Below are 19,436 nucleotides of genomic sequence, written 5' to 3'. Positions count from 1 at the left end.
TTTTAATATGCTGAAGTAAACATTTACTTCTTTTAATCCAACTGGTGAATGGAGTGCTCGTCGAATCTTTTCCTTTAGGAGAGAGAGAGGCTGTGTCGGTTTTGGATGGGGAGACCAGCCTAATGTTTTCTTGCTCTCTCAACACTGTGCTTTCCTGTGCCTGGTAAGGACAGGAGCAGTTGTAATCTGGTAGAATGAGCCCACATGCAGGCAATCTGCACACCGGTGTGTCCAAGAATACCGCTCTGGCCACGGCAAGCAGATAATTCAAGAAATTCAAGAAATTCGAAACGGACTCCAACGGATAAGTTGAAACATGGAAACCAGAGTATTAAAAGTGTAAATACTTTATTAAACATTGTTTTAAAATCACAAGCGGGCAGGGGATGTGTGCTCGACGCATTTCAGGACCATTGTGTCACTTCAACCTAAGCATGGGTGCCCTCTGCCGGGCCCACACTAAAATAGTACATATCATGTGCCTGGTGTTCACAGAGGAGTAGGCGGGCAGTTCCAGTACATGGGTACAAAGTGCAGCAGCCATTCTGTAATTTGGAGCTTTCTGGAAAATGAGTTTCCAGATAACAGATCCCATACCATCAGGGGGTCACTGGGGGGACAGTCCTCCCGGGCCCGGTGGATTTCCCCGCTTCCAGGGGGCCCGGCCGCGACCTGACTCTGCCCTGCATTTTTCCTCACAGAGCTGCGTCCCGTGTGTACGCGTGACGTCAGTATGCACGGGCGCAACTCTAATTAAGCCGCCGCCTGCCGCCTGCAGTCAGAAGATCGAGGACTTCGCTGGAGGAGGACGTGCTTCCTGGAGACAGCGAATGGACGGTGAAGACGACGAAGAAGACCCTCCTTGAGGAAGAAGAAGACGCCAGCACAAGCAGGTAAGTCCCCTGAGCCACCAATGTAGCCCCTGAGCCACCAATGTAGCCCCTGAGCCAGCAATGTAGCCCCTGAGCCACCAATGTAGCCCCTGAGCCACCAATGTAGCCCCTGAACCAGCAATGTAGCCCCTGAGCCACCAATGTAGCCCCTGAGCCACCAATGTAGCCCCTGAACCAGCAATGTAGCCCCTGAGCCCCATACTGCAGGGCCCCTGAACCCCATACTGCAGGGCCCCTGAACCCCATACTGCAGGGCCCCTGAACCCCATACTGCAGGGCCCCTGGGCCCCATACTGCAGGGCCCCTGGGCCCCATACTGCAGGGCCCCTGGGCCCCATACTGCAGGGCCCCTGGGCCCCATACTGCAGGGCCCCTGGTCCCCATACTGCAGGGCCCCTGGGCCCCATACTGCAGGGCCCCATGGCCCCATACTGCAGGGCCCCATAATGCAGGGCCCCATGGCCCCATACTGCAGGGCCCCATGGCCCCATACTGCAGGGCCCCATACTGCAGGGCCCCATAGCCCCATACTGCAGGGCCCCTGAACCCCATACTGCAGGGCCCCTGAACCCCATACTGCAGGGCCCCTGAACCCCATACTGCAGGGCCCCATAGCCCCATACTGCAGGGCCCCATAGCCCCATACTGCAGGGCCCCTGAACCCCATACTGCAAGGCCCCTGAACCCCATACTGCAGGGCCCCATAGCCCCATACTGCAGGGCCCCTGGGCCCCATACTGCAGGGCCCCTGGGCCCCATACTGCAGGGCCCCATGGCCCCATACTGCAGGGCCCCATGGCCCCATACTGCAGGGCCCCTGGGCCCCATACTGCAGGGCCCCAGAGCCCCATACTGCAGGGCCACCATAGCCCCATACTGCAGGGCCCCATAGCCCCATACTGCAGGGCTCCTGAACCCCATACTGCAGGGACCCTGAACCCCATACTGCAGGGCCCCTGAAACCCATACTGCAGGGCCCCATAGCCCCATACTGCAGGGCCCCTGAACCCCATACTGCAAGGCCCCTGAACCCCATACTGCAGAGCCCCATAGCCCCATACTGCAGGGCCCCATAGCCCCATACTGCAGGGCCCCATGGCCCCATACTGCAGGGCCCCTGGGCCCCATACTGCAGGGCCCCAGAGCCCCATACTGCAGGGCCACCATACGGTTTGTGAATGTGACCTTTGTGGTGAGGGGGCGTAGTTAAGGTGAGGGCGTGGTTAGGGGAGTGGTTAGGGGAGGTGTCGTGAGGGGGGGCCGCAAAAATTTTGTTGTGTGGGGCCCCGTGATTTCTGATGGCGGCCCTGCACACACACATATATATTATATATATATATATATATATATATATATATATATATATATATATGCAGCTATATAGAAAATATATAATTAGTGACACCCAGGGATGATTATCTTAACAAAAGAATCCTTTTCACATGATTATTAATATATTAAAGGGATACTGTCATGGGAAAAAAAAATTTTTCAAAATGAATCAGTTAATAGTGCTGCTCCAGCAGAATTCTACTGAAATCCATTTCTCAGAAGAGCAAACAGATTTTTTTTTTTATTCAATTTTGAAATCTGACATGGGGCTAGACATTTTGTCAATTTCCCAGCTGCCCCTGGTCATGTGAATTGTGCCTGCACTTTAGGAGAGAAATGCTTTCTGGCAGGCTGCTGTTTTTCCTTCTCAATGTAACTGAATGTGTCTCAGTGGGACATGGGTTTTTACTATTGAGTGTTGTTCTCAGATCTACCAGGCAGCTGTTATCTTGTGTTAGGGAGCTGTTATCTGGTTAGCTTCCCATTGTTCTTTTGTTTGGCTGCTGGGGGGGGGGGAAGGGAGGGGTGATATCACTCCAACTTGCAGTACAGCAGTACAGCAGTAAAGCAGTAAAGAGTGATTGAAGTTTTATCTGAGCACAAGTCACATGACTTGGGGCAGCTGGGAAATTGACAATATGTCTAGCCCCATGTCAGATTTCAAAATTGAATATAAAAAAATCTGTTTGCTCTTCTGAGAAATGGATTTCAGTAGAATTCTGCTGGAGCAGCACTATTAACTGATTCATTTTGAAAATTTTTTTTTCCCATGACAGTATCCCTTTAATATATTAATAATCATGTGAAAAGGATTCTTTTGTTAAGATAATCATCCCTGGGTGTCACTAATTATATATTTTCTATATAGCTGCATATGTATATATATATATATATATATATATATATATATATATATATATATATGTGTCTGTGTGTGTGCATATATATATAAATAAATCAAAAACCAGCACCAAGGGTCTTGCATGTACTGGTATGGGATCTGTTATCTGGAAACTCATTTTCCAGAAAGCTCCAAATTACAGAATGGCTGCTGCACTTTGTACCCGTGTACTGGAACTGCCCGCCTACTCCTCTGTGAACACAGGCCAGCACCAAGCCTGTTTGCTATTATGAGAAATGGATTTCAGTGCAGAATTCTGCTGGAGCAGCACTATTAACTGATTCATTTTGAAAAAAAAATTTTTCCCCATGACTGTATCCCTTTAAGTAAGGGCCTTAGCTAAATACAAAAATGGCCTGAGTAGAGGGATTTGTTCAAAAGTGATTTTGTCAATCATAGGAGAAAAGACTATTATATATATCAGCTTTACCATGTGCCATGTTGTGTTTTTCTGGTGTGTGCAGCATTAGTGCAGAAGGCATAAGGAAATTATTTTCTTGTCAGTCTTTCTTTGTCATGTGATTTCATGCAGTTAGCTAATGTTTTGGTTTCTACTGGCACCTGCGGAGATGTATATGGACGACCCCTCCTTAAGGGTTACTTTTCTTTTCAAAACATTTTTATTGAAAAACAATGTCATATTCTCTAACATATCTTATTTTTCTTTTTATGCAGATGGAACATAATTCTCCTGCGCAGAGGAGAGCAGTATTTTCTTAAGGGTTACTTTTAAACACCAGATGTGATATCAGTATTCCCATATTAGTATGACTGTTTTATTTATCTACACACATTTTAACTTCACCCTTCCATTTTTGGACAGCAGTTTTGAGAAATGTCTCCAGAAACGTATCCATCACATTGTCAAATTCATGTATACATTATTTATTAATTACATTTGTGCTTAGATGTTTGAGGGCCCACTAGACTATGATAAAATTACAAGTCATTTACAAATGCCTACAATTCATGAAATGCCAATTTTTTCTAGAGCATGGCCCCTAAAATGAGTTTGAACCTACTGCACCAACAGTAACTCCTGAAAATAAACAGCTAAACTACAAAAAGTTCCAGTTCTGTTCTTGTTTATTATCTTAAGGGGCAGATGTATTAAAAGCCGAATACTGAGAGTTAATTAACCTTCGATAATCGACTGCCGAATTAAAATCCTTCGACTTCGAATATCGAAGTCGAAGGATTTTGCGCAATTCGTTCGATCGAACGAATTTTAATCCATCGATCGAAGGATTATCCTTCGAGCAGAAAAAACTTGGAAAGCCTATGGGGACCTTCCCCATAGGCTAACATGGACTTCGGTAGCTTTTAGGTGGCGAACAGTACTTCGACTATCGAATAGTCGAATGATTTTTAGTTCGAATCGTTCGATTCGAAGTCGTAGTCGAAGAAGCCATTCGATGGTCGAAGTAGCCAAAAAAACACTTAGAAATTCGAAGTTTTTTTTCTTCTATTCCTTCACTCGAACTTAATGAATGGGCCCCTAAGTGTTGTTTAACTGAACAAAAACGTGTTTATCTCCTCTAATATTGAGCTTCTTTTTCCTGCCCATATTAGTGTAATGTCAGGCTTCACACAATAAAATCTAATCACATTTACATGATGCAAGCTGTTTTCCCGATCTGACATCTCATCCAATGGTTTTGTAGCAATAAAATTTAGGTGGATTAATATCAAACTGAGGCAGTGATGGTACATTAAATTCAGATTGATTTGTCTGAAATCCCAGCCTTTTGAAGCAATCACATTTGTGCACTTCTCTCATAATCCTCATTTAATAGCGATCATTCTGTACCATCCAATAATATCCTTTCGAGGGATGAAGCAGGAAAGCCAAATGGAGTTCATTGGGATAATGCAGAGGACTGTGATTCTTTGTTTAGTGGATGCAGCAATAATAGCCCTGGAAATCAGGTATGTGCAAATGTTACTTTTATTTACATTGGATGCAGAAGAGACCCCAGGCACCGCTCTATGGAGGGGGTATACGGCAAACATCTGTACTGAGAAAAGATGCAAGGTTTCCTAAAAATATGATATATGATTTAATGTACAAACCATTACTGCTAGAGAGGGGGTAGCCTTAAATCCAAGTGTGATGCTGTATCCACAGACCTTTATTATGACTGAAGTAGAGAGAATCGGAAGTGGAAAGAGCAGATTTTGTCTTAATACTTGCCCTTTTTTGGTGCCTTTCAGATACACAAGATTGGTAGATATTTGTGAAATGACCCAGTCTCATGGGAAAAGGGATGTTTGCCAAGATATTAAATGGTAAGTGACTTATTTCTTATCTTTCTTGAACAGATGAAAATGAATGTACAGTAATTGTTTCCACACTGTTTCGTGGAGAATGTATAAGCACCCTACTGCCCAAGTAAATTAAGCTAACCCTGCTTGCAATGGTGGAGAACCAGTCAAGGTGAAATATTTCCTCCCACACGCTTTCATTGATTTACATTGCCCTGGACCCAAGCCACAGAGCTTTCCTTGTGGCATAATGCTTGGGCTTGCCAGGGTACTACCTCTTCTATTAAATCCAGGCTTTAGTCCTTGAAGAGTGTAAATACTTAAGGTGGGACTGTAGCTACCTGAATCACTGACATTATAAATAAAGAACAGATTTACAGTGCCTTGTAATAGTGATAAGATATATTCATGCAGATCAAATACAGCAAAGTGAAACTCTATATTTCCAAGAGATTAAAGGTAACCAGACCACCTCCCCACTTCCAGAATTCAGCACCATTACAAACCCGGGCATGCTCAGGTTGACAGAATCCATTCACCCCATATAATACTATCCCCCTCTCATCATCTGTTAGGTCTAATATATGTTTTGGGGTGCTCCCTTTCCTAGCTGATTCCAGCGCAATCTAACAAAACAACTGACTATGGCACATATTCTGCATGTAGAAAGACAGAATTTCTGGTGATGTTTAAAAAAGTGAACTCTAATACATCTTAGGCCAGGGGTCCCCAACCATTTTTACCCCTGAGTCACATTCAAATGTAAAAAGAGTTGGGAAGTCTCTGGGACTTCCAAATATGCATTGTGATTGGCTATTTGGTAGGCTGTAAGTGGACTGACAGGCTACAGGAGACTCAAATATAAGCACCTGCTTTGAGTCCACTGGGAGAAACATCCAAGGGGTTGGTGGGCAACATGTTGTTTATGAGCCACTGGTTGGGCATCACTGTTCTAGGCAAAAGAAGCACCACTGAAAGGCTATATTAGACCTCAGTCAAAATGAGATTTCGGCATGAAAAGAGATTACCTGCCTTCTAGTGATTTCTTGTGGTGTGTCTTAAGGGTATGTACTCAACTCATTTAGCTGAATTATGTAAAAATACTATTTTAACTTTCAATTTCAAAAATAAATATAAATGTGTTTTTCCCCAACATACCAGATTACAGAATTTAAAAGGAAACTATGATGGTCCCTGCTAACACAGGCAAACTATTTCCCTTCCTCCCTCACAGTGACATCTAATCTGCCCTCACCTTGTTCCATTGTAAAGTGATGCATTCTCAGGCTTGAAGTCTCTCTGCTTTCCATAGTGGGTGGTGCTCAGGATCTCTGAAAAGCAGATCATGTATCAAAAAAAAGGTTATGGAGCGCTGCATGACATTGTGAGCATAACAGGTGGTGGGATATGGTTCATCAGAGTCCATGTAAGAAAGGTAGTATATTTTTCCTTGAATGACACCGTAATATGCAGGACAACTTAATTCATGCAGGATTTGTCGTGTTTGTAAGCAAATCTTGACAGATCAGTAATCTGGCAGCTAAGTGACAGATGAGATTCAGGGTCAAAGTACAGTATATGCAGTAGGTCTTTTGGAAAATCATTAATAGTAAGGACCAAAGGTTTTTGTTAATAATAAACTTGTATGTAGCAAGGAATGCCAGCCAGCAGCAGGAAAAGCCAGCATTGTATTGTCCTCCATTACTGAGTCACTAAGGGATTATATGATAACTAGGTATCATTTGGGGAATATTTGGGGAGTCTACAAAAACACTACCAATGTCTTACTGGTAAATTATTCTAGAGAACACAGCATTCCTTGAAATTTATTAACAAAAGATGTCACTCTTTAGGTGTGAAAATTATTTTTTTTGAGGCTTACCTATTAACACAACATGCAGGAGTCACTCTGCATTCTTCTGCCTCAGACTCCCTCAGAGGCATTCATTGACCACTGACACAGATTTCCAGTAAGCATGTGCATAAAGCAAAAATAAAAAAAAATGTTATACTAGTATACATATTTATATATGCTTAGTTATTTTGGTAACAGTAACGGTGCTGCTTTAATGTAAATGTGGATTGACAAAACCTGGTTTGGATCTGTAATACTGAAAATAAGGACAACTTAACTGCGGCTTCGAATCCCATGTCACAAGCCCCTATAACTGTGTTTTAGAAACAGTACTGAGCAAAGAAGTTGCATGAAATGTAGATGCATGAGTTTGTATATAAGAATGGATAGGACTTGTTTGGTTGACTTGCAAGCTTAATGGAACAGTAACACAAAAAAAAATGTATTAAAGTAATTGCAATATAATGTACTATTGTACTGGTAAAACTGGTGTGTTTGCCTCAGAAATACAACGTTTGTTACGTTCGGCACACTAAATCCAGAACCAAGGCTAGGCTCCCTGGTCTCGACTCTTGCGTCTGCCTTTAACAACCGCCTTTCAACTCGGTAGGAGCCCTCAGCTAATTGAATGCTGCCAGGTCTTACTAAGAGAGGAGCAAAGCTAAAGGTTCTGGATAAGCAAAGGGGCACGATCGTCTCATCAAGGATACTAGGGGGGCCAGCACAAGCAGAATCGAGAATAGCCAGACAGGCCGGGTTGGTGCAGGCAGAGTTCAAGGAGTTGTCAGACAGGATCAGGATTGCAGAGCGTAGAATAGTCAGGCAGTGAAGGTTCAGCTTGGAGAAATCAGAATAATCAGGCAGGCAATAGTCAGATTGGAGAATTCAGAATGAACAGGCAGGCAAGGGTCAGGATACAGAGTTCAGAATAGTCAGGTAACAGGCAAGGTATTTTTTTTTTTTTTTACAAAATGCATCAGTTAATAGTGCTGCTCCGAAACCTGTTTTTCAAAAGAGAAAACAGATTTTTTAATATTTAACTTTAAAGTTTGACATGAGGCTAGCCATGTTTTAAGATGCCTTGCAGCAGAACAATTGGAAGGTAACCAGATAACAGCTCCATGACACCTGTATTACTTAAAGAACTGACATGCTCCACAGAGTCGTAGACATGAGGCTAGCCATGTTTTAAGATGCCTTGCAGCAGAACAATTGGAAGGTAACCTGATAACAGTTCCATGACACCTGTATTACTTAAAGTACTGACATGCTCCACAGAGTCGTAGATATGAGGATAGCAGTCAGTAGTAAAATACCCAAGTCTGAACATGACTCCTCCAGTTACACTAGTAGGAGATACAATAGCTTACCGGGAAAACACATTGTGAAGTGCTGGCTCTTTTTGATCAGGCAAAATGAACTGAGATGGCTGCCGACACACCAATATTACAACAAAAAAATATATACTCATTGCTTCATGATAAATAAAATTGAGAGTGGGGGAATGAATACTATAGTTCATTGTTCATAGACTTCATGTCTCCATAAACTGTATTAGCTGAAACACAGGAGAGCTGAACTCCACAAACACTGATGAACAAAACTTGACAAACATTATTCATCAAAGCAGACCTATTGCAAACAAAATGAACTTAGCGTGAATAAAAGGGGTAACATTGGATATATGAAATTGATGCCCATAAATAAAGGAAAGCTTGTTTTAGCCTTCAGTTGAAGACCAGATCAACCAAAGTACAGTATATGATAGAATCTTTGGCGCATGGCTGTAAGATGTGCTTCACAAAGCTTCAGAGTACATTCATGAACACTAACAAATACGTATATGATGTGTTCTATGGCTTATTTAGCCACTGATGAAAGACAAAAAAAGGTAACTGCAGAGCAGTGAACTGCTGAGGCACAAATGCCTCAGGGTTTAATTGTCTGAAATGGTCTGATATGTAGCACAGCTTCGTAGGACACTCACTGAACCCCAGCTATAGCAATTTGGTGCACAAATGTAGCCTTATGCTAGCAATGTTATTTAGCAAGCAAGAAGGAATCCATTCATTTGAAACAGTGCATGTTCATCAAGTGGTACATCCATATGTCATACTGGACATTGTAAGTCTCACATTTACTGGTACATAAGTCTGCATTCTGTGAAATCAGATGTCCTGCATATAAACAAAGCTATTTATGGTCATTCTTCCCTATGCTACTACGTCTTTCTTTTTAATCAATCTCTTTTACACAGGCGGTGGGAACTCTGAAAACATAAATATGTTATTTGTTCATCATTAGTAATGAAAAAGGTTTTATGTATCTGTTAAAATAAAAACATTTCTCAATTTTAATAAGCATATTTGTTTCCTTCTAGCTGTGCTTTTTGTGCAACCAATTTATGCTATTTGGGCATGTTACCGATCCTGCCCATCAAACTGTGTTTGCACTCAGGAACGAAGCTGCTCGGTTTTGTGTGATCGAATTGGACTCCCAGAGATCCCCAAGGAATTCCCTTGTGAAGCTTCTTTTATTAACCTTGACAAAAATAACATCAAATTTCTATATGAAAGAGCATTTGGGACTCTGCCTTTATTGAAAGAGCTCTCGCTGAGTCACAACAACATATCCTTCATCACTCCGGGGGCTTTCAAAGGGCTTCCTAACCTGACTGAGCTGAAAATGGCACATAACCAGTACATTCGCTATTTGCACACTCGAACATTTTCAGTTCTGAAGAAGCTTGTTAAACTTGACCTAGCCGACTGCAACCTTTTCAACATCCCAGACAGAATTTTTGTGGAACTCCCATCTCTTCACCAGCTTATCTTTTTTCAAAATAATTTCCGAAGTATACCAGGTGCTATCAGGGGAATGGAGAATTTAACTCATATTTACCTGGAGAGCAACAGAATTGAAGCTGTGGCCTATAATTCTCTCCAAGACCTGATCAACCTAAAGTATCTTAACCTCCAAGACAATAAAATTAATGTAATACATGACAGGTCTTTCCAAGACTGTCAGAAACTGGAATATCTCTATCTTAATGACAACTTATTGAATGAGTTACCAGAAAAATCTTTCAAAGGCTTAAAGTGTTTAAAGATGCTAAACCTGGGTGGAAATTTTATAAGGAATGTGTCAAGTGCGTGGTTTCAGGATTTAGTAGAACTAGAGGTTCTCTATCTTGACCGGAACAGAATAAGTTACATTGAAGAAGGGGCCTTTGAAAACCTCACTAGCTTGGTAACGTTGCATCTAAACAGCAACAATCTAACCACTTTACCTTTTGAAGTGTTCAGACCAGTTTATTTTTTGGGTAGACTTTTTCTCTTTAGGAATCCCTGGGAATGTGACTGCAGGATAAAATGGTTACAAGACTGGATGGATAACTATAAACTTGTCCGCGACGTACCCTGCACAGCACCAGCATTGGTGGCAGCCATGGACCTGAGTAATATACTGTTTAAGAAGTCACAGGATGGAGTCTGCCTGGACCCAACTGACCAAAACGTTACATATTTTGTCCCACTACCTACAGATCGACTTCAGTCACCAATGGAAACCAAACTAAGCAGCCTTATCTCGAGGCTTCTCTTACCAAGAGGAAATTATGAAGATCCTGTAAATATAACAGATTCTTTAGACAATACTACATTATCTGCTTGGAAGAACATTGCATCCTCCCTAGGTCTTTCAGTGCAAGCAATGACCTACGTTTTGTGCTTTATTCTATCTGAAGTATTTCTGCTGCTCTAAATGGTCAGAACTTCCTCCTTTAACTAAGGAATTGAATGACATTTGATGAAATATACTAGACCAGCAGGTATGTAGAGCCTCATCTTTCTTATCTCAGCGGACTTAAATGGAAGGTAACATGCTATACTGGGTATATTTTCGTATATATTTTTCTATGAGGGAAAAAATTGTATCCAGAGGCTTTATGCCAAAAGGGAGCAAAATGGAACTACATGGTTAAAGTCTTTTCCCAAAGGTAAGAAAAGTTCTGAGAATACCTGAATGAATATCCAGAAAAATATTGCCATTATCATATGGAAGATACAAATGTTTTCTTATGATCTATTGTTGGAAACATGGGTTAGATATTATGATGCTATTTGTTGTGTAATAACAGTAATTATGTCTAAAAGACTCATATCCCACCTTTTTTTTTTGGAAATGTATGGAATATTTTGATACCAGAAAGTTTCTTGTGACTCCAGGTCTGCCAGGTTTGACTGAATTCTGAACTGAATTCAAACCCTCATGGGGGAGATTTATCAACGTAGAAATTCTAATTTTCCAATTATGCTAAGAAAATTGAGTTACTGTATGTAGACGTCTAAGGGAGTCGTCTATGGCATGTTTTTCAATTTGAGTTCTTCAAATTTTTCTAAGCATCGAAAACGAGTAAAAATTTAAACTATTCCAGTTTTTTCAAAAAATTTATTTATAGTTTATCTGAAATAGGAAACACCTCTAACATGACACAAAGTTGAATTTTGATAAATAAGCACATTAAAGTTATTTGACTTTACATCTATGGGCTTCTGAATACAAATTTTTAAGTTTTTCATTTGCAAATTAGGGTTCAAAATTGTAAGTTTTTTTTTTTTTGGGTTTAGTGCATCCTAGTTATGAATTGTAAAAATGTGATTCTTGTATTCTTGGTCATGGCATCAGTTTGTTACTACACACAAATACTTATAGACAGCTTGCATATAAAATCTTATGGAATGGTGCACTTCCATTACTTAATGCAGGCAGTATAATAACTACTACTGGAGTACGAGCGAGCTGGTTGGTATCTGGGTCAAATATAGAAAAGACGCTACATGCACTACATTTCTGCATCTGGCATAGCCATCCACACTGCCAACAAAAATAAACATCTGTAATCATTTTGCACTGGGGGGAGGGAATCAGAGCAAGATATCTCTATGCATAGTACACTGGTTGGTAGTACGCTAATGCAATAATTGGTGGTGCATTGTGTTTTGGTAGGGATGACTGATCCCTATGTACTACATTAATGGATGAGATTTCATAAGGATAACATTTTCACTAAATACGTGGCTGAATCACATAGGTACTTAATGACTCATAAGCCCAGATGGGTCACAAAGGATAATGTCTATGGTTGGGGAGCCACACAAGCATGAAAGAAGTCACAGAGGATGAAAAATAAGGGCTGCGAGTGGCTATTCGGTAGCCCGTATGTGAAGTGGAAGTTTATGGGAGGCTCTACTTAACAGTATACTTAGTTTTTATGCAACCAAAACTTCCAAGTCTGGAATTCAAAAATAAGCACCTGCTTTGAGGCCAACGTGAGCAACATGTTGGTGAGCCACTGGTTGGGGATCACTGCTATATAGTTTGTTTTATTACTGAAGATCAGCAGTTTTGTTTTCTACATTACATCCATGAATCACTGCACCAGCATAGGGGTAGGTAGGCAAGGGTGAGAATAATGTAACAACAAGCACTCCAAGGCAGCATAATAGATATGGCCCTAAGAGCAATGCCCCTCCCCTTGCACCCAGTGCTTACCTTTCCATGCACCGGAGCAAGTTTTGGGGGGGAGGGCATCACTAGTGCAGAGAGGGCAATTGCACTCTCTGTACTAGAAGAGCCAAAATTCCAATTTAAAAATTGGAGTTTCTGCTCTTTAAGTTACCAGCTGTGGCTTTTTGCCGTCCCTGGTAACCTGTGGGCTGCTGCTGCCTGAAGCGAGTTTCTCAACTCGCCTCATGGCAGCAGCACGCCTGCTTTTTCCATACAGAAATAGGGAATGAACATAAAATTGCTTCAAATGCTTAGAAGCAGGAGGGCCCACTAACACCTGGGCCCATCGGGAGTTTTCCTGGTATACTGTGGACCAGTCTCTCCTGTGGTGCTTCCTGTGGTTTGCCATATTATTGAGAAATACTGTGCTTGAAGCACAAACAGCTGTGATAGTTGCACCTACTTAAGGGTCAGGGCACACAGGCAGATTCGTGGAGATTATTCGCCTGGCGACAAATCTCCTCGAACTGCCTTACCGCTGGTGGGATGGCACTCGGAGTGATACGTGATACTGAAGTTGCCTCACGAGGAAGTTGCAACTTTGCTCCTAGTGCTCCGAGTGCCATCCCGCCACCGATTTACATTTTAGCCGGCGGGAAGGCAATTAGTGGAGATTAGTCGTCCTGAAGAAGAGATTTATCACCTGTTAGTGTTGTGTCCTCTTTAGGCACAGCATTTACAAGCCATTAATATGGGAAGTGATGATAGATAGTGATAAAAACTTTGACTAGTGATGATTTCTGCTGGATGGAAGAATCTGCCATTAGAAATGTGCTCATTATCACTGAGTAATTACAGAATTAAAGTGATTAGGGGGGTTATGTAATTAAAGGCACTAAGTTTGCAAAGGGGCAATAACCTATAGCAACCAATCAGCAGATAGCATTTCCTGGTCACATGTTTAAAAGTAAATATCTTATTGGTTGCTATGGGTTACTGCTCCTGGTCATTATAATTATAAGCATTTAGCTCCAATTTGTATGAAAATGAGCCTTGCAAATGTAGATTGATTTGGAAAGCAAGACATTATAAGGCACAATATGGGCATCAACAAACATCTGCGATCTCCTGTGGGGAGTGCTCATGATTAGAAAGCAAAGCCTAGATGGAAACTAGAGGGCAAGTGTCCTATGAAAGAACAGGTGAAGTAAAAAATGAACAATCCAGTGAGGTTTGAGGGGATACGTAGGTGGGCCTTTGGTGGTTGACTGGGAATGCTGGGTGAGGTACAAAAACGTTAGCTCCCACCTATACGCTCTACACAAACAAAAAAAATAAAAAAATTTATTGTTTACTTGAAAAATACACAGTATGCAAACTATTTACTGAACATATGGGTGCTAATCCCTTTCAGAGATACTGCCAACATATTTTAATTCTCTTTTCATTCCTCTACTTCAAATAATTAATAAGCCCAAACATATTCAAATCTCACCTAATCCCACAGAAACAGGCAGCTGACTGAAATATCCATTGTTTAGCACTGAGACTCGTCAGAAACAGGTTTCTAAAATGTATACTGTACATATGCAGGAAAATACTGCTTATTAGGGTATTGTTTTCTTGAAGGCGAGCCGCCCCTTTAGAATGTTGCTGAATAACCGGAGAAATGAAATAGCTCAAAGAACTTGAACTTCATTGTATCATAAACATTATCTCTTGCAAGGTTCCTGGGCATGTGTGTCCATATCCTCTGACCATATTGGGAAAGAGAAATGACAGATGCTTTGGTTTGTACTGGACTGTTTCATGCATTAAATGTTATGACTTGTGCTTTCCTTGCTATTTATGAAAGCACTAATCCTCTTACATACTAAATTCATACTTGGGTAATGCATAGATGCTTTGACTAAGCTGTTACAAAACAAATGGAATGACCTAACCTTGTATTTCCAGGCAGGAGCCCTGGTCACATCAATATATTCCTGAAAGCTCTAGAACTGATTGTGTACGACTCCATATGTTTCACTTTTTACAAGATTGTTTTAATGCATATTTAGTTGTAATAAACATGTTACTTTATCAAATGGTCTCCCTGGTTATTATTTGTTGATTCAATGCAGAATTCACTACAGTGTATTTTTATATATGTATATATTGGTTTTAATTTTTTTACAATAGTAATGTATTTCAGATATACAATGAAGTGGCTACACACTATTATACAGTAGCTATTAGCCATAACTACCAAGTACAGGTGTGTTCAGAATAATAGTGTGTTTAAAAAAGTAAATAAAGCTCACAAATAGCTTTTATTTCCACACACAAAAGCATTGGGAACACTGCACATTCTATTCCAAATCAAAACGCAAAATATATTTTATCAAATTTGTGTTATCCCCAGAAAGTGAAGAAAGGGTAATATTGGGTTTTCCAAAAAAAATACTTATGTCTGCATTCTTCTTTACAAACTCAATCATAAATTGAAAAATGTTTCAAGATTTTGCTTTCCTTTGAATCACTGAACGCACATTTAGTTGTATAACCATTGTTTCTGAGAACTGCTGCACATCTGGGTTGCATGAAGTCGACCAACTTCTGGCACCTGTTACATTCCTCTATTTTAATGCATTTCTTGGTTTTGCCTCAGAAACAGCATTTTTAGGCCACCACACAAGTTTGGATTAAAGTCCGGGAATTGGACTGGCAACTCCATAACGTCAATCTTGATGGTCTGGAACCAAGATGTTGCTCGTTTATTGGTGTGTTTGAGGTTGTTTTCTTATTGAAACACCCATTACAAGGGCATTTCCTCTTCAGGAAAAGACAACATGACCAAGTATTTTGATGTATTGAAACTGATCCATGATCCCTGGTATGAGATAAATAGGCCCAACACCATAGTATGAGTAATATCCCCATATCCTGATGCATGTGCCACCATGCTTCACTGTCTTTACAGTGTACTGTGGCTTGAATTCAGTGTTTGGGGTTCATCTGTTTGTGGCCCCTAGACTCAAAAAGAACAATCTTGCTTTCATCAGTCCACAAAATGTTACTCCATTTCTCTTAAGGCCAGTCAATGTGTTCTTTGGCAAATTGGAACCTCTTTAGCACATCTTTTTATCAACAATGTGACTTTGTAGGGCTTTCTGTGTTCTTCCACCTCCTTCAGGTTTTGGTTGCCATTTTAAAGCATTAAGATCATTTTGTGAACTTCTTTATGTTTTCCCCTCTCCAATCAACTTTTTAATCATAAAAATAAGTTGTTCATAACAATGGCTGGAACATTTAAGAGAGAAATGCACTATAACCAGCAACAACATTTGCTGCCTTCCATTGGTGCCGGTTGTTTCACAGAATGAATGACCTCACTAATTGGCACTGATGCCATAACAGTTGCCAGCAACAAAGTAGTTAATTTGTCAAGTGTAAAAGTGTTCAAGCTGTAAATAATTAAATCATTGTCCCCATTGGTGGGTATTCAGTACAGTAATGTGCAATATTGCAGGTCCTGGTGATTTGCTGGCTGAGGTCAGGTGGTTTAAATACCTGTCAGCGGTCCTTGAGTCCAGGAACACAATGGTGCAGCCGGAAGGAAGCTTTCAATCCCTCCCATCCACCCTTTATATAAAAAAAAACAGCTTTTGTGAGGAATAAAGGATGGATTGTTTTGTATGTTCTTATTTGATTATTGTCAAATTGGACTCCTGGCCGCATCATCCCATCCATTTTCCCCACACGTGCACGTTAGTGCACACGCTCGCAAAAGACCATGAACAGGTGCACATTCGAAAATGCTTTGAAGTTGGAGTGCGGGACTCGCTCAGCCGAACTAGGGGTAGACAACAGGGAAGGTATGTACCTCTTCTGTCTACCCCTAGTTCTGGCCCTGATGGAGAGGTTTGAATTTGCAGAGTAAATACAGAAGATCACCATCACCTCCACCCTCTGGGTATGGACAGTGACTGAAGTAAACACTCCCATAAGAACTAGCAACTTCCAGCACAGATGCATGTTGTCAGGTTTCACGAATAGCAAGAAGGCGAACTTTAGATTTCTCATACTTTAGAGAGTGCACAGACGTTTAGAAATGCAGTCAGGGGATGAATATTAAGTGGTTGGGGTCATGAAGAGCAACATGAAGAGGGTGTGCTAGATATTGCCATTGGTGATTGCAGATAGGAAAATAGTGCATGAGAGCATATATTTTGGAAGAAGAGAATAAATTTTAATTGATGAGACAGCGTAAGTGGGGGGGGGGGGGTTGTACATTATATGGCAATGGAAGCTTTGATCATTACAGTGAAGCATATTGCAATTAATGGGAGAGTTTCATATTACTAATATAGTGATTCAAAACAGCAGCAGCTAAATACAATAGCATATAATAAGTAGGGCACACTAGCAGTTACAGAGCAAGTAATTGTAGGGATACAAATATTAGTCCATTGCTTGGTTTGCTTGGATGGTTTTACAGCTGATACAGAAAGAGGACGTAGCAGATCATGCAAATATTTTAACACAATGGAATAGGCAGCACAAAATGCTCAGACTGGGGCCATAATTAACACAGAAGGTGGATTGATGACAAATATAATTAGGAGATGGTCATTAGATGAAAGAGGACCATAATGCTTTGCTGCACCAAAAACAAGTACTGTTAAAAAAGCATATAAATCAGAGATCAAATTACCAAAGATCACAACAGGCTTTGAATGGGGATACAATGATGCATAGCAGGTAACACATAAATTACCAAAAAGCTGGCCAAAAAAAAAAAGCTTCTCAAGTAGGCTATACCAGATGACCATCCAGACATAGGCCGGGGCGTCCTTCTTCTTTTACACGGGTGCCAATAAAGTGGCTTTATCGATTTAATGCAGATAAAGTAGAAGGTACTGCTGGCTTATTATAGAGAAAAAAATCATTAAAATGTTTTATTTTTTCTTTAAAATAGAGTCTATGGGGGATGGCCTGTACTTATTGTGCACAATAAAATTTTGTAAGCAAGTCCTGCGAGTGATTGCTATATATATGCTTACTGTATTTTTTTTGTGTATGCCCTCCATTTGCCCCAGATCAGGCAATTCAGAGCCACTTCTGACACAAGAACCTTATCTTAGGCAGCCAGTTACCAGGGGGAAAAAAAGCAATATCGCTCTGTTTCCCCCCAACTCTAAAGTCATATGTGCAGAGCAAGTTAGGGGACCGCATCGATGCTGTTGCTTCCGTTGGTGGCAGCCCCAGAAAGGCCTCGCAGGCAACGAATTCCCATAGTGTTTAAAGAGATTGTTGAGCATCCCTTAAGCTTAAGGCATTATTACAAATAGAGAAATTCAGGGAGCTGCACTAGGGGAAAATTAGGTCAGATCTGTCATAGTTGCTGATGCCGCAGGGCTTATAATTGATCAATTCAGCTGCAAAACATGCAGATTTCTATGCTGCCACATTATGAGAAATTGACTTGCTTACTAATTAGCTTCGTATTGTGTTACATTGTGTGTACATACTGTACATTGTGCATTGGTCCCTAAGCTTAGGTAAATGGAGGCAGCCCAAAGCAGGTGCTCTGAATCCCCAGCTACTGGGGCATCAATACCCAGATCTTCCCTGCTAAGGGTATGTGGTGGCCTCAGTATGGAACTGCAAAACATTAATATGTAGCATGTCTAGATTATTTTATGAGCTTTGGCCCTCCTTTCATTTTATTATCATGAATGTTTAGGCTGCATACATATTCTGTAGCGCTTTACAAAAGGCCATAATAAAGAACAGTTGTAAAAATAAAGACTAAAGCTGGCCATAGACGCAAAGATCTGATCGTTTGAATCCTCGAACGACTGGACTTCCCCATACTTCCCAACTGTCCTGTTTTTAGAGGGACAGTCCCTCTTTTGACAGCTCAACCTGCAGTCCCTCAATTTGTACTGGAAAGTCCAGTTTTTCTCTGCACTGAACAGCCAGAAAAAGAAACAATGTTTCTAACTTAATCGGCTTTTGGATAGCCACAAGGTTCAGATAAGATACTTTTGTAACAATTTCAAGATAAGCAAATAAGTAATTGTAACAATATAAGACAACTGGTCCCTTGGGAAAAGTTAGACTCACAGCTTAAAAGGCAATTCACCTTCATTAGCAAAACTGCAATAACTGAAAAAAAACATAGAAATATGTTCAAACTTTTATAACCTACCAAATATTGTAAAATTAAATTAGGGGGTGTGGCCACAAAAATGGGTGTGGTCAAAAAAATTCACAGCGCTACGCATGCCAACTTTTTTGTCCCTCTTTTTATTTGCAAAATGTTGGGAGGTATGCTTCCCTATCTCCCGACCTGCCACTAACCTTCAGTTTAAATAAAGTAGTAAAAGAACAGATCAGACAATGTTCTGCCCTGACAGCAATCGTATGAAAGTTATGTCTGACAAAAGCTGGTCTCCCACTCCTGACAGTCTCCCACTGAAAATCGTCCGATCGGCAATACATGCAGAGAAATTATCGGCAGCCGACAGAAATCTTTTAACCTGTCCGATCGACCAATCTCCATGGGACAAAAAATGGCAGGACTCTCCACACGCGGTCCGAAAATCGTATGAATTGAGGATTCATACGATCGGATCTTTGCGTCTATGGCCTGCTTAAGAGCATTTCCAAAGATAATAAACAATTCATATATCAA

General features: G+C 41.0%; 1 protein-coding gene across 1 annotated transcript; it reads left to right on the top strand.

The window, feature by feature from the left end:
* The first annotated feature begins 4,562 nt into the window (after nucleotides 1-4,562).
* nyx.S (nyctalopin S homeolog) lies at nucleotides 4,563-11,786 on the top strand. Its single transcript, XM_041583746.1, has 3 exons — nucleotides 4,563-5,055; nucleotides 5,341-5,415; nucleotides 9,627-11,786. The coding sequence occupies exons 2-3, from the start codon at nucleotides 5,382-5,384 to the stop codon at nucleotides 11,006-11,008; spliced, it is 1,416 nt and encodes a 471-aa protein (XP_041439680.1). The 5' UTR covers nucleotides 4,563-5,055; nucleotides 5,341-5,381; the 3' UTR covers nucleotides 11,009-11,786.
* Nucleotides 11,787-19,436: the final 7,650 nt, after the last annotated feature.

Source organism: Xenopus laevis, chromosome 2S, assembly GCF_017654675.1.
Source record: "Xenopus laevis strain J_2021 chromosome 2S, Xenopus_laevis_v10.1, whole genome shotgun sequence".
Taxonomy (NCBI): domain Eukaryota; kingdom Metazoa; phylum Chordata; class Amphibia; order Anura; family Pipidae; genus Xenopus; species Xenopus laevis.
The sequence above is the reverse complement of the archived record's forward strand: the minus strand, read 5'-3'. Positions and strand labels throughout refer to the sequence as shown.

Coding starts and splice junctions, on each gene's coding strand:
- nyx.S (XM_041583746.1), top strand. CDS start 5,382: ATGGGAAAAGGGATGTTTGCCAAGATATTAAATG. Junction 5,416..9,626: donor GTTTGCCAAGATATTAAATG/GTAAGTGACTTA, acceptor GTTTCCTTCTAG/CTGTGCTTTTTGTGCAACCA.